Below are 15,111 nucleotides of genomic sequence, written 5' to 3' on the forward strand. Positions count from 1 at the left end.
CTGATTTGGAGACACTGAACTCATCTGCAAAGAAATATCCCCTCTTAACTGAATTATTTGTACAGTATTCACAAATCTTTGTTACCACAGGCAAAGGCAAATGAGCGGAACAAAGCCGATTCACTCAAACTAGAATGCCACTCAGTGGAGCGCCATATCCGGCGAGGAACAACAAACTACTTATGTTAACAAAAGGGGCGTCGTGATCCGTTGCATCATAACTGATCTCTTTCACTGCTATTGATGGCCAAAGACCAATCTATTTGAACTTGGGAAAGCTGGCTGCAGACATTTTTTGCCAGGCCCTCCCAGTTCAAATGGATTGGATGTCTGTCAAAGTCAATGGCAGCATATGAGCTAATCCCACACCTATTCAACCATCAATTGTCCAAAACCTTACTGTGCTGTAAGAGGTCTTCCCGCTTTCCGTGTTGAAAAAGCATCGCCTGTTGGGACAAAAATAAGAAGCCTGTGATAAAACTTTATCAATTCCTCAAGAAAAAATAAATTTCAAGTCATGTGATTATTTATAATGTATATCAGTTTAACGTCAAGGTATACAAAATAATTGGTTCAATGCCTACAGCGCCACTTCACAGTTCAAGGAACACGTTATTCAAGTTTACCGTATCTTCCTGTGCAATTAAATGCATTGACTTGCTTGGAGCGTGGCAATAATTGTAGGCCCGTTGCTGGGTTGAATGGCTTGAAGGGAAACTACGGTATATTTACTTTTGAACTCTTTCAATGCCAGCTGTTTTTTTTTTTTTTAAAAAAAAGACAACCTCTAGAGTGCCAGCTGATCTAGAAAATTTCAAGGAGCAAATGATATTTAATTTTATGCCGAATGATTCTTCTTTTCTCAGAAAAAATAATATATTAAATATTTTCCACTCTTTAGTAATCATCGGCAGTCTTGTTTTCACCCAGATTATCCATTTTAGGGCTGGAAAAAAATATTTTGTGAAGAAAGACTATTTTGCACTACAGTGATTTTGATAGCAAGCTTTCTCCAGTGCCTTATATCCCTGGCTAGGCTAAAACACAACAACAAAATCAAACATGAACGGTATAAAGATTTTATCCGTATTCTAAACGCATCTGGTGATACATTTGAAAGCGCAATGGTGATGTCTTATAGTTGATTTGTGAACACACCTGCCCTAAATGTGCTACTGCACTTAATTTCATTGTATTTTTATTTGTTAAAACTGTATTTCAAAACTTATCTTTTTGTAAGAATCTACGTTTAAGTAATGTTAATAATTGACTTATAATAAGCCATATAGTCATCATTTTAAAATATCTATCAACATTTTATTTATTTTTTTCGTCAAAAACCATGGTGGGTTGTCAGTGAGCTTCTCTATCAACAGGCTATATATTTTTTAAGTAACGTTCTTCTTGACGTAAATGCTTCGACGAGCACAACATCCCGTCGACGGTTAATGAAGGGTTAAAAAAAATGTGCGTGGAAAGTTAAGAATGTCAACGCTCGGTTTGGAAGCAGGGAAAGCGGAACAAAGCCAAAAAAAACGCACCAGAGTGGCCAAAACATTGACTTATTTCTTTTTTTTTCTTCTTTTTTTTGAAAAATTTATTTCAACGAAACAAAGGAGGCTACACTGTTGTGTCCTGTCTCTTCAATGCCAAGCTAAGCTGCACGTCGGCCGTGAATGAACACCTAAAGCGCAGTTGTAATTTTGGAAGACGACAGGAGACAAAAAGCTGGCAGATCGTAAGGCCATCTAACTAACTAAAAACATGTTTTACTGAAGCTGCTAAGCCTGTCGCGATATGCAATGAGTCCACTTATTGCATGGTAAATAAAAATGAGGGCGGTAATTTTCACGGCTGCATTTTATTGCCACGTGCAGGCGTGCGTGCGTGTTGATGGCATGAGACTCCAGTTCCTTTCACAGATGTTAATTGCTCATCAACACACCGTAGAATTAAAGTTCAGACCTTCAAAATAAGGAAACACATCTATATTAAACACTGTAAATGTTAGCATTGCTACATTGAAGCTAAGGGGGAAAAAGGACAACCTACTTTAGCCTGCTATAAAACATTGGCAGTCTTCTCCAAAACGCAAACTTACGGTTAAAAGGTGACATTTCAAACATAAAAAATCGCTGGATAACAGCATTTGCAAATGAAAAAATGAAGAAGAAAAAAAAATCTATTACTGACACCAGATACAATGACGAAAAGTGCTTTTTTTTGCGGAGTGCTTACGGTTAGCGGTTAGGGTTAGGGTTAGGGTTAATTTCAAAATAAAAGTACGTCATGTTCGTCACATTAATAACAATTTCTGGAGTTAATCCCTCATACTTCAGAATTCAGATTTTACAGCAAAAATAGCTTTACAATGACACCCCATAGACTTCATGATAATATTGACGGAACACATTCCCCAGACACTGCGCCACACCTTCAAGTAGGGGCCGTCTCACACTCCGCTTCAGTCGGTCACAGTTATTCTCAAACACATGCAGCGATCTAACGCCAGATTTAGGTTGAAAAAGTACGAAAGCTGTACCACATACAAACAGGAAGGATTGTCTTAGGAGTGATTTGTACGAGGATTCAAGGTAATTATTATATTTTTCGTACCATGCATGCATTTTGAAACATTGTGAAAAAAAAATCAATGGGAGAAATTAACCGCTATAGCATTGGCGTCATAATTCGCAATATTTACGTAAAATAAATGCTAACTGCACGGTTTTTTGCTTTTAACCAAGAATCGAGACTGTTTTACGTTCCTATCTATAAAGAATTCAGGGATTTAAGCATCTATTCACAAGAATTTTCAACGTAAAAATCTCTTTGTGGTGATAAGGCGGCGCCACAGTGGTTTAAAGGCTATTCAGCACATTAGACATATTTACGTAAAATAAATGCTAACGGCCCGGTTTTTTGCTTTCAACCAAGAATCGAGACCGTTTTCCGTCCATATCTGTAAAGAATTCAGGGATTTACGCATTTATTCACAAGAATTTTCAACGTAAAAAAGCTATTTGTGGTGATAAGGCAGTGCTACATTGGCTCAAAGACTAGCAGTACATTTGACATATTTACGTAAAATAAATGCTAACTGCCCGTTTTTTTTGCTTTTAACCAAGAATCGAGACTGTTTTACCTCCATATCTATAAAGAATTCAGGGATTTACGCATTTATTCACAAGAATTTTCAACGTATAAAGCTCTTTGTAGTGATAAGGCAACGCCACAGTGGCTTAAAGATTAGCAGCACATTCGACATATTTATGTAAAATAAATGCTAACTGCCCGGTTCTCTGCTCTTTTAACAAAGAATCGAAACTGTTTTACGTCTATATCTATAAAGAATGCAGAGATTTAAGCATTTATTCACAAGAATTTTCACCGTAAAAAGCTCTGTGTTTCCACTCGGTCAGCTTTGACGGAGATAGGCCCCCTATTAAAGGGTATGAAAACGCAAAGGGGGTGTGAGACATCAATAGAACCGTTATGTGCCAAGATAACAAATATTGATAAAGTTAACAAAAAAATCAATCACATTAATGAGCAATTATCGAAAATAGATAGAAAATGACGAACATTTCCGAAAGTGTTCCGGAAACAGCCGAATGGGGCGGAGACGTCATAACAAGGAAACAAAAGGTCGAGGCAGGTGCCATCGTTGTTTATCGACGAGAGAGTTGTGTTCATGTTTTATCAAAAAAATCGCTAAAATGGTTCAAACCTGTCATGCTATGTGGTTTACAAATAGCCATTTGTCGCAATGTAGTACCCATGAGTTCCCGAACGCGAGAAAAAGAGCTGGACTACGCAGACAATGAGTAAAGTTTGTCATTGCTAAGAGGGCTAATTTTGCAATTTTACAGGGGAACGGGAACCTGACGAGCCAGAAGATGTGCCTGCAACCTCAAAGAAAACAAAATTTATGCTACTTCCCAATCACTAAAGACCCACGAACAGCGAAGGAGTGAATTCGTGACCCGTATGTGAATAAATCGAGTGATTCGAGCATGTCTGTGGAACAGGAATATCAGCTTGTAGAGATCGCAAATCACAGCGACTTAAACGTACATTTGAGACAGCAACTCTACCGAAGTTCTGGATTAAAGTCATTTCGGAATATCCCGACATCACTAGGAGCACGCTGAAAACTGCTACAACATCCAACATCCAACATCGTGTATTTGTGATGCTAGCTTCTCTCACTCTCCCATCTCGGGACCATCTCGTCTCAACGAAACAAACTCAGCCCTCCCACTGATTCAGTGGGTGAGTTGTATTTTTTCCCTGCACTTAACACGACGGGGCTAGAAACAAACGCTATTTTATATTTGCTGTATTTTTCTGCCGCACATTGCCGGTGTTCTGACAAAGTTGGCATGCGCGTAACGTTAAAAAGGACCGCGAATGCAGCGATTCCTAAGTACACACTACAAACTTTCTTTAAAGAAAGGAATATTAACTTACGTTTGCCATGTTTGGCGTACACAACAACTGCACGTAGCCCTCTCACTTAACGACTTCGCCGTGTCGTTAAGCGTTAATTTACGCCATTTCTGTGTTGCACATGTATGTTTGTGATGTCAATAGTTTTTTTAGCACCATTGGATAACATTGAGAGTCCAACTGAATATAAAAGAGGGACACCGGTCCGTGAAAAAAAGACCCAAATCACACCGGTCCGTGGTGCAAAAAAGGTTGGGGACCCCAGCTCTAATACCATTCATATTTGTGTCGGTTGGCAGAGCGAAACCGATGTTAGCATATTAAATGATAATTATTCTATACATTACTTTATTTTGCGGTCACGGTGTATCAACTTCACAAAAAGTAATGCAAAAAAAACATTCGGTGATTCTGTTGCCGCTGGTGTTTCATCAGTGTGATTGCTCCCCTCAATGATCCTTTCATTAGGCTGCATTGGCTTTCGTTTGGGCTCAAATTGATAACCCAAAACACCAAAGAAAGGTTCATAACTCTCCTCGTCACCATTAGAAGAATGTTCGTTATGTCGGATTCGTCGCTGCAAATAGAAACAAAATTGTCCGCCATCGTCGCCGCCATTTAGTACTAAGCAATGAGCCGGCTGTTTCCCGAAAGTGACGTCACGCACACAATATGCTAGATTTCCGGCATCTCGGGGGCGGGTCCTTTTTGCCTGACAATCGACCTAATTTCTATCATTTTCTTGGTGTTGCGATGTGTGTAATTACACGAAGTGGCATGATATGAATTCAAAAGGCATGCGTTGATGGATAAATGATGGAATATTAGCATTTCCCCAGGTGTTGTCATACCCTTTAATCGGCACCGCGCCCCGTCAATCTATTATGAAGTCAATGGACACCCTTTGTGAAAAATCTGATTGGGAATGAATTATTATTATAATTATTACAATAATATTATATATAGTAGTATACTATTATATTAATACTAGATAGTCTTTTAAGAATTGTTTTGAATCATGTTGGAAAGGCGAAGTTAGTGTTCTGAATCTGTTTACATTCCATTCTTTTGCACTAGTTAATGCTATCAGCATTTGATTTCATTGTTTATTTGTGATTTATTGTTGTTATTTTGTTTTTATTTTTTCTTTAATAAAAGAATTTAAGTGTTACAAAATATTTTTTGTTAATTAATAAGCATTAACAAAAATTTCATTGCTAAATTAGAAAAGAATTAAATTAAATTAAATTATTAGTCAGCTAATCGTAAAAATAGTCGGCTGACTAATCAGGAGAAAATTAGTCGTTTGGGACAGCTCTAGTTTCTTCATCTACTTATTTCAGAAAACTACTGATGCATGGGATGATTTTTATACTTTGGGAAAGTTGTAATATGTCCAACAATTCTTGATCCACAAGGTATTATGACGTGTATGTGTGTGTGCGTGCACGTGTGATGATCAAATGTCTGCGTGTTTACCAGAGATTGAAGAGCGCCATCTAGCATTCTGATGGAGTCTAGGTACTGATCGTTATTTTGGGATATAGTGTTGAGGCTCCAGTCCAGGAAATTTTCAAGGCACGTTTTTACAACGTCAGGTCGGGTCATGAACCTGTTTAAAATTAAAAAAAAAAAAAAAAAAAAAGACAGTTATTCATTTGTTGCACAATACTGTCCTCTAGTGGGCTATATTACAACAATTGCAGTACTCGACGTATGAAATAAGCTGTTTAGTAGAATAGTTACTGCTGCCAGTGTGTTAATCCTACTAAAGTCGAGGTAATGTATTCTGTTCAATGTCTGTCCGTTTGTGTTCAAGACCAACCCCTTGCTTCGGTCTTGAGTTATTATCAAACTTACAGGACATGTTTGTAATATGAAATGGAAGAGGTGATTAAATCTTGGAGTAATGAGGTCAAAGGTCACAGGGACAAATTGAATTTGGCTGCTATAGGGGAGGTCTGCTCTCTGAGTGCTCCTCTAGCTGTTTTATGTTGACAGGAATTACTTACTTTGACACCAACACGGCAGATGCAAACCTGCAACGGTCACTGACAACAAGGTAGGACTGCAAATAAAAACAAAAAAACAGGACAAATCACAAAAATGCTGAACATTTTCTGCCTTACAGAAGCATATCAATGCTGCTTTTAAAGCGGTATTTCAACTTCAAAGGTCAAAACACCATTTGCTTGAATCCATTACCAATGCCGGTGATAGACGTTAAATCCATTTGAAATAGGAGGGGCTTCCCAATTCAAATAGATTGAACGTCTATCGCCGTCAGTGGCACTGAAATATAATAATTCACTGCCAGCTCCGACGGTTCCATGTTCAGCTTGCCTTAGCAATAGCAAGGATGCGCTCCATGATGGGCTCTCTAACTCTGCCGTCTTCACACTGCAGATTGCCGTCAAGACGAGAAAGGTCAAAGGGTGTGAGGCAGGTCATGGATAGCCACAACAGCAGAATGTAGCGTGATGACCATGTCTAGAAAAAGCAAAAAAAATTCAAAACAACCTCCCCAAAAAACACACACACAAAAAAAAAAACAAGACAACAATCTTTTGTTGATGGAACCTCTGTGTCTTTTGGGTCCTGCTTAGACAGCAAATCCAAAACTGGCTCGATGTCAGCGACCTCATGAGGAAAACGACGCATGAAGGTTTTGTAGACTCTCACCTGGGTAAGGAAATACGGTAGCATCAATGAATGTTTATTCATGTTTTTTGTTGTTGTGTGTTTTTGAGAGAAAACATCAGACCCACCTTAGAAATGAGGTAGAGGAACTTAAAGGCCAAATGAAATAAGGAAGATGGGCAATCCTTACGCCTCACGAACTCTATTAACATATTCACCATCCACTCTAAAACAATAGTAATACATTCAAATGTGTTGCATGTACAGCTTTTTATGTGTGTTTTTTGTCTGGCACGTACCCAAGTGAGGATCCAGCAGGTGAGGTTGTTCTTGATATTTGCTGAGTGTTGCTGTTGAGTGGACACAGACATTGACAAATAAAGAGTACAAATCGTCAGGGTTTTTTTTTTTAGTTTACAAAGAAATTAACTGTCTCAAGTTCTCAACTAGAATTGTCCTGAGCTAGAGTTTAACTAGAGTGTAACTGAGGGAAAGACCTTAATCACTCATGATGGACAAATAAAATGAACAATAAATGAAAAATAATGAATAAAAGCTTATCACATCCAGTGGGGCAAATAAGTATTTAGTCAACCAGCAATTGTGCAAGTTCTCCTACTTGAAAATATTAGAGAGGCCTGTAATTGTCAACATGGGTAAACCTCAACCATGAGAGACAGAATGTGGGAAAAAAAACAGAAAACCACATTGTTTGATTTTTAAAGAATTTATTTCCAAATTAGAGTGGAAAATAAGTATTTGGTCACCTACAAACAAGCAGGATTTCTGGCTGTCAAAGAGGTCTAACTTCTAACGAGGTCTAACGCGGCTCCACTCGTTACCTGTATTAATGGCACCTGTTTTAACTCATTATCGGTATAAAAGACACCTGTCCACAATCTCAGTCAGTTATACTCCAAACTCCACTATGGCCAAGACCAAAGACCTGTCGAAAGACACCAGAGACAAAATTGTAGACCTGCACCAGGCTGTGAAGACTGAATCTGCAATAGGTGAAATGCTTGGTGTAAAGACATCAACTGTGGGAGCAATTATTAGAAAATGGAAGACATACAAGACCATTGATAATCTCTCTCGATCTGGGGCTCCATGCAAGATCTCACCCCGTGGCGTCAAAATGATAACAAGAACAGTGAGCAAAAATCCCAGAACCACATGGGGGGACCTAGCGAATGACCTACAGAGAGCGGGGACCACAGTAAAAAAGGCTACTATCAGTAACACAATGCGCCGCCAGGGACTCAAATCCTGCACTGCCAGACGTGTCCCCCTGCTGAAGCCAGTACACGTCCAGGCCCGTCCGTCTGCGGTTCGCTAGAGAGCATTTGGATGATCCAGAAGAGGACTGGGAGAATGTGTTATGGTTGGATAAAACCAAAATAGAACTTTTTAGTAGAAACACAGGTTCTCCTGTTTGAAGGAAAAAGAATACTGAATTGCATCCGAAGAACACCATGTGAAGCATGGGGGTGGAAACATCATACTTTGGGGCTGTTTTTCTGCAAAGGGACAAGGACGACTGATCTGTGTAAAGGAAAGAATGAATGAGGCCATGTGTCGAGAGATTTTGAGTGAAAATCTCCTTCCATCAGCAAGGGCATTGAAGATGAGACGTGGCTGGGTCTTTCAGCATGACAATGATCCCAAACACACAGCCAGGGCAACAAACGAGTGGCGTTGTAAGAAGCATTTCAAGGTCCTGGAGTGGCCTAGCCAGTCTCCAGATCCCAACCCCATAGAAAATCTGGGGAGGGAGTTGAAAGTCGGTGTTGCCCAACGACAGCCCCAAAACATCACTGCTCTAGAGGAGATCTGCATGGAGGAATGGGTCAAAATACCAGCAACAGTGTGTGAAAAGCTTGTTAAGAGTTACAGAAAACGTTTGGCCTCCGTTATTGCCAACAAAGGGTACATAACAAAGTATTGAGAAGAACTTTTGGTATTGACCAAATACTTATTTTCCACCATGATTTGAAAATAAATTATTTAAAAATCAAACAATGTGATTTTCTGTTTTTTTTTCTGTTTCTTTTTTTCAGAGACATTCTGTCTCTCATGGTTGAGGTTTACCCATGTTGACAATTACAGGCCTCTCTAATATTTTCAAGTGGGAGAACTTGCACATTTAGTGGTTGACTAAATACTTATTCAACCCACTGTGTAACTATTATGTCACCAGAAAGAAATGGTCACTGACAAAAGTTTTGCTCGTCACGGTCATGCTTTTGTCGCCTCCTAGTGGAAATATCGGTTTGATATCGGATTTTTGGGTCGGACAACATCAGGATATCGGTTAAAAAGTCATTATCAGACAACTCTAATCTGAACCTTTTATGTTCATCACTCCGCCAGTAATAGTGCGATGACTCATGAGCGGTCTTGGTCTTGTCTCGGTCTGGCCGGCAGGGCAAACTCTGGTTGGTTTTGTCAGGATCAGCATTTCAACTTCAATAATGCGATTTTAAGGCAAACAAACGTAGTTGGGAAAAAAGAAAGGAAAAAAAAAACGACATTCAAATTTTCTGTTACTGTAATTCCACCACCTCGTATATGACTGCAACCTTGGTCTTGGTCTCAGACAGTACAAGAGTCACCCTTGGCAAAACTTATGGAATCACCCGTTTCAGTGGATGTTCACTCAGTTGTTTAATTGTTTTGAAAATTTAAAAAACATAAAATAAAAATGCAGATCATAGACAGGACACAAAACTTTTGCGTCTCTACAAGACAACAGTAAAGGATGAAAATCGCAAATTTCCCAATCAGTCACTACTTTTTCAGACCAAGCAGAGGAAAAAATTATGGACTTACTCAATTATGATGACAAACAAGCACTAGTGTGCTCCTACGGGCTGAAGGCTAGGACGAAAAGCACACATGACCTGTGGTTGCTAACTCCTAACCTACAGGCAACAATAAGTATGAAATGAATTCAACAGCCCTGACACAAAAACATTAAAAATTAAGCTAAGAGGATGAATGAGTACACATCCCTACAATATAGTACATACCAACACTACCTACATTCATTCTGTCGGTGCCAAACCCTCACAGTTAAAAACAATTGGGCGTCTATCACCGTCAATGACAGCCAATGAGTTAGGAAATTTGACAATTCTCTCTTTTGTTTCAAATGACATTTCTCATGTTGGGGCCATGATTCAGTCAAATTGGTGCAATAGCTCACCAAAGTAAGATCATTCCTTTTAAACTGCAGACAAGCAACAAGCTGGTATTTACAAATAAATTTTACAGGGTGATTCCATAGTTTTTATCCCTCAGAACTGAGTGTTTCTGTGGGAGACTCTGCGAGGGCTCTCACCCAGGAGAAGGGGTTGGGTTGGGTTGAGAGACAGATGCCTTTCATGCTGTATGTATGCCAACACTGTCTCTTCTTCGATCTTCTCCGATCCTGCCTCAATTCCACATTTTTTTCTCTCTGATTGGTCTGGAAAAATAACCGATAGTGATTAACACAATTTTTTCCTTGATGGATTTTAGTGTTTCTAAAAGCCAAAAAGTTGCCATTTGAAATGACTTTAGTTTGGGGTCATGTCAATGAGCCGCCTTTTTTCTACACAATTAAATAAGTAAACATCTCCTGACACTGGTTATTTTTTTTCTGTCGTATGGGTTTTTGACACTAGTACGTACATTTGTTAATACAGTGATCCCTCGCTACTTCGCGCTTCAAACTTCGCGCCCTCAGTCCATCGCAGATTTTTTTTCCAATTAAAAAAATAAATAAATGCAGTGTTTTATAGAGCTTTTCCGATCACGTAGTCTCTCACTCTCGCCGCTTTTCTTGGTCAGGTAGTGCACTGGAGTTGCTTATTGAAGTAAACGATTATTGACAGACAGTCAAGGTTTGATCATACCAGAGACGCTTGTAAGCCGAGACTTCTAAGCGCCGCATGCGTCAACATCATTTAACTTGTTAAACAGTTGCTGCGGCATCTCATTACAGTTGTGGTCAAAAGTTTACATACACTTGTGAAGAACATAATGTCATGGCTCTCTTGAGTTTCCAGTTATTACTACAACTCTGATTTTTCTCCGATAGAGTGATTGGAACAGATACTTCTTTGTCACAAAAAACATTCATGAAGTTTGGTTCTTTTATGACTTTATTATGGGTTAACAGAAAAAGTGATCAAATCTGCTGGGTCAAAAATATACATAGAGCAACACAAATTAGCAATTTTGACTTCTCTGAGGCCATTTAAATAGGGCTCATTGGATGCAAACGCCCACAAACGCTACAATGGGAAAGTCAAAGGAGCTCAGCATGGATCAGAAAAAGCGAATCATTGACTTAAACAAGTCAGGAAAGTCACTTGGAGCCATTCCAAAGCAGCTGCAGGTCCCAAGAGCAACAGTGCAAACAATTGTTTGTAAGTATAAAGTGCATGGCATTGTTTTGTCTCTGCCACGATCAGGAAGAAAACAGAAGCTATCACCTGCTGCTTAGAGAAAATTGGTCAGGAGGGTGAAGATTCAACCGAGAATCACCAAAAAGCAGATCTGCCAAGAATTAGAAGCTGCTGGAACACAGGTGTCAGTGTCCACAGTCAAGCGTGTTTTGCATCTCCATGGACTGAGAGGCTGCCGTGCAAGAAGGAAGCCCTTGCTCCAAAAGCGGCACCTTAAGGCTCAACTGAAGTTTGCTGCTGATCACATGGACAAAGATAAGACCTTCTGGAGGAAAGTTCTGTGGTCAGACGAAACAAAAATCGAGCTGTTTGGCCACAATGCCCAGCAATATGTTTGGAGGAGAAAAGGTGAGGCCCTTAACCCCAAGTACACCATGCCTACCATAAAGCACGGTGATGGTAGTATTATGCTGTGTGGCTGTTTTGCTGCCAATGGAACTGGTGCTTTACAGAGCGTAAATGGGATCATGAAGAAGGAGGATTACCTTCAAATTCTTCAAGATAACCTAAAGTCATCAGCCCGAAGATTGGGTCTTGGGCGCAGTTGGGTGTTTCAACAGAACAATGACCCCAAACACACATCAAAAGTGGTAATGGAATGGCTAAATCAGGCTAGATTTAAGGTTTTCGAATGGCCTTCCCAAAGTCCTGACTTAAACCCCACTGAGAACTTGTGGACAATGCTGAAGAAACAAGTCCATGTCAGAAAGCCATCAAATTTAACTGAACTGCACCAATTCTGTCAAGAGGAGTAGTCAAAGATTCAACCAGAAGCTTGCCAGAAGCTTGTGGATGGCTACCAAAAGCGCCTAATTGAAGTGAAAATGGCCAAGGGACATGTTACCAAATATTAGCGCTGCTGTATGTATATTTTTGACCCAGCAGATTTGATCACTTTTTTCTGTTCACCCATAATAAAGTCATAATAGAACCAAACTTCATGAATGTTTTTTGTGACAAAGAAGTATCTGTTCCAATCACTCTATCAGAGAAAAATCAGAGTTGTAGAAATAACTGGAAACTCAAGAGAGCCAAGACATTATGTTCTTCACAAGTGTATGTAAACCTTTGACCACAACTGTATGTGTAAGTGAGCAGCTTGAGCGGATTTGAGTGGACTCACTCAATGAAGCATTTAATAAAAACTACAGCTTAGATCGGGCCTAAAAAAATCCAGGCTCGGTATTAAAGCCCGACCCGGCCCGGGCTCGATTAATTAACTTGATTTGCAGGCCCGAGCCCGAAAAAAAAAAACAGAATTTTGGGGGGGGGTTTTGTAGGTGCAACAAGTATTCCTTAGTTTAACATCCATACAACATTTTAGTATGGCTATATATTTATCTTAAAAAAAAGTTAGCAAGAGAGAAGTCCAGCCCCACCCAACCCAAACGTAAACAATTGACATTTTGGGCCTGACCCGGCCCAAAATTCGGGTCAGGTCGGTTTAGGGCTCAAGATCTAAGCGCTAATAAAGCCCAGCATTTTTCTACTTTTTCAAAATGGACAGGGCATCTACTTTCTTTCTTGTTTATAAATAATTCGGTGGGACAGTAACATGTTTAAAACTTATAATTATACAATTTGAAGTGCTTAAAAACCATGTATTTGTGTATATATATATATATATATATATATATATATATAGTATATACACACACACACACACACATATATACATACATACAGTATATATACATTTTATACATAGTTTTTTTTAAAGATACACGATAATATCGGTCACCGATAATTATCGGCTGATAATGGCAATTATGACGTCACACAGATAATCCAGATAATTAAAAAATTCAACCGATAATGCAATCCGATAATTATATACTTGATTTTGCCTCCAAATGTGCGCAACCGAAGAATTCAGCACGCCGCCTCCTCAACCCCTCCCCTCTCTGAAGCCCCTGAGGGAGGAGGGTTGAGGAGGCGGAGTTACAAGACAAGAAGTAGTTGAATATTATGGCGGCTGTTACTAAAAAAAACGACGCTCTCGCCATCCGCAAAACATGTACCGTAGAAGTTCCACGAGGCAGAAAGAATGCGTCCTCATTCAAAACCACTAACCCAGCAGCCATTTAAAACTGCATCACAAAGAATTTTGGAACAAATACGAGGCTGCTGCAAGCAGGAATGCTAAAGCTATTGTAAACACTAAGTTAAACTACAGGGCTTGTGACGATACAGAGTCGGGCTGTTTGGGAATGCAGCCCAAGGCGGGTGGTAAATTCGCATCTAAGGCTAAACACCGGCACTACTGGAGACTGATAGTCGGCAAGTAGCAGTCTTCCGACGGAGCCTGCCGCTCTGGCCTGTCCGGCAGGCTGCCGCCGCCTCGCCATAGGCGGGGCGGGCCGAGCCCGGTTCCCCAGCCTCTGGACCTCCGGCGAACACCCCGGTTTCTCGAGCGTTCCCCCACGGCGTGCGAGCAGAGCCAGGACCCGAATACGCCGCGGCGAACCGGCCGGGGCGGGCGGATTATCCGGTACGAATGTAGCTGCCGCCGCTGCCGAGGCGAGACACAGTTTTTTTTTTTTTACCTTAATGACCCGAGAACCAAAGCCCTGGATAAAAGAAATAATGCTGTTTATACGACCACCATTCTTCATGAAAAAGTGATGTCCGGTAAGCAAGCTTATCATGACGGCACAGTGGTTATAAGATAATTTAAACATGGAGAAAACGAAGTCAGCCAGTCAATAATGCATTCAAAATGTGAAATGACGAGCGGTCAGATGACTATGTAACGCTGCCTTTATTTTCGGCTTAATAAAACTCAGGCACAAAACAACACGCACGCGGATGCGAGTTCCAACTCCGTCCAAATAGTACTGCCGTGTAGCAGTTTAGCTGCTGTAACGCAAATGTCGTGAAAGCCACAAATGTAAACAAAGCGCTGCAGAATGGGTCCATGACATCTCGCTCTTTTGAGGTAATCATTTTCACAGTGTGCAACAAAGCATATAACATTAGCAATCACTTTTCAAATTATTTAACTTATTTCTCTACTCTGTTACAGTCACAGTAGATAATCAAATTCTTAAATCAATATTCTGTAGCCACAAATATTATTCAAAATCTTTCCTTCTTCAAGTTTTTTTTTTTTTTAGGATTAAGTATAATAATGTATTGCTTAAAACAAGGCTGTTAAGATTATTTTCAGCTAGCTATTTTTCTTACAAGAAATCTGAGAGAAATACACTTGAAGCGATGGCAGATAATTTCACTTATTGTCAATAGATTTACACTTAAAACTGACTAGTTTTAAGGAGGTGTGTTTTGCAGCGGATTAATGTTATATATGTTAGGAATGGCTTACTTTTAAACGCATTTTTGTGCAACTTAGGTATTTACTCTAAGTAATTGTTGCCAAAGGTTTACCATTACACAATGTCAGACAATCTGTCATTATTTAGATGTTTGAATTGATGACTTGTTCATACTTTATGTTGAAAAAAAGAGCAATAAATTTTATTTTTGCACAGTAATATTTTCTTTTGTGTATACTTTAAAATTTTACATAAATCTTTTAATAGAATTATCGGCTTGACATTATCGG

The 15,111-nt window shown here is 39.6% G+C and overlaps 1 protein-coding gene across 2 annotated transcripts in view; it reads right to left on the reverse strand.

Annotated features, from left to right (window-relative positions):
* The window catches only part of tbcd (tubulin folding cofactor D), a 60,383-nt gene that overhangs the window by 44,377 nt on the left and 895 nt on the right, over positions 1–15,111 (reverse strand). Inside the window, exons 2-9 of one of the 2 annotated variants that reach the window (XM_057861100.1) lie at positions 10,436–10,561; positions 7,392–7,442; positions 7,221–7,318; positions 7,033–7,134; positions 6,796–6,942; positions 6,465–6,520; positions 5,932–6,064; positions 401–446 (exon numbers count right to left, since the gene is read on the reverse strand). In XM_057861100.1, the coding sequence (XP_057717083.1) occupies positions 401–446; positions 5,932–6,064; positions 6,465–6,520; positions 6,796–6,942; positions 7,033–7,134; positions 7,221–7,318; positions 7,392–7,442; positions 10,436–10,561 (759 nt within the window). The remainder of the gene's footprint in view (positions 1–400; positions 447–5,931; positions 6,065–6,464; positions 6,521–6,795; positions 6,943–7,032; positions 7,135–7,220; positions 7,319–7,391; positions 7,443–10,435; positions 10,562–15,111) is intronic. The other variant, XM_057861101.1, reaches the window with a different exon arrangement.

This window comes from Corythoichthys intestinalis, chromosome 16 (genome assembly GCF_030265065.1).
Source record: "Corythoichthys intestinalis isolate RoL2023-P3 chromosome 16, ASM3026506v1, whole genome shotgun sequence".
Taxonomy (NCBI): Eukaryota; Metazoa; Chordata; class Actinopteri; order Syngnathiformes; family Syngnathidae; genus Corythoichthys; species Corythoichthys intestinalis.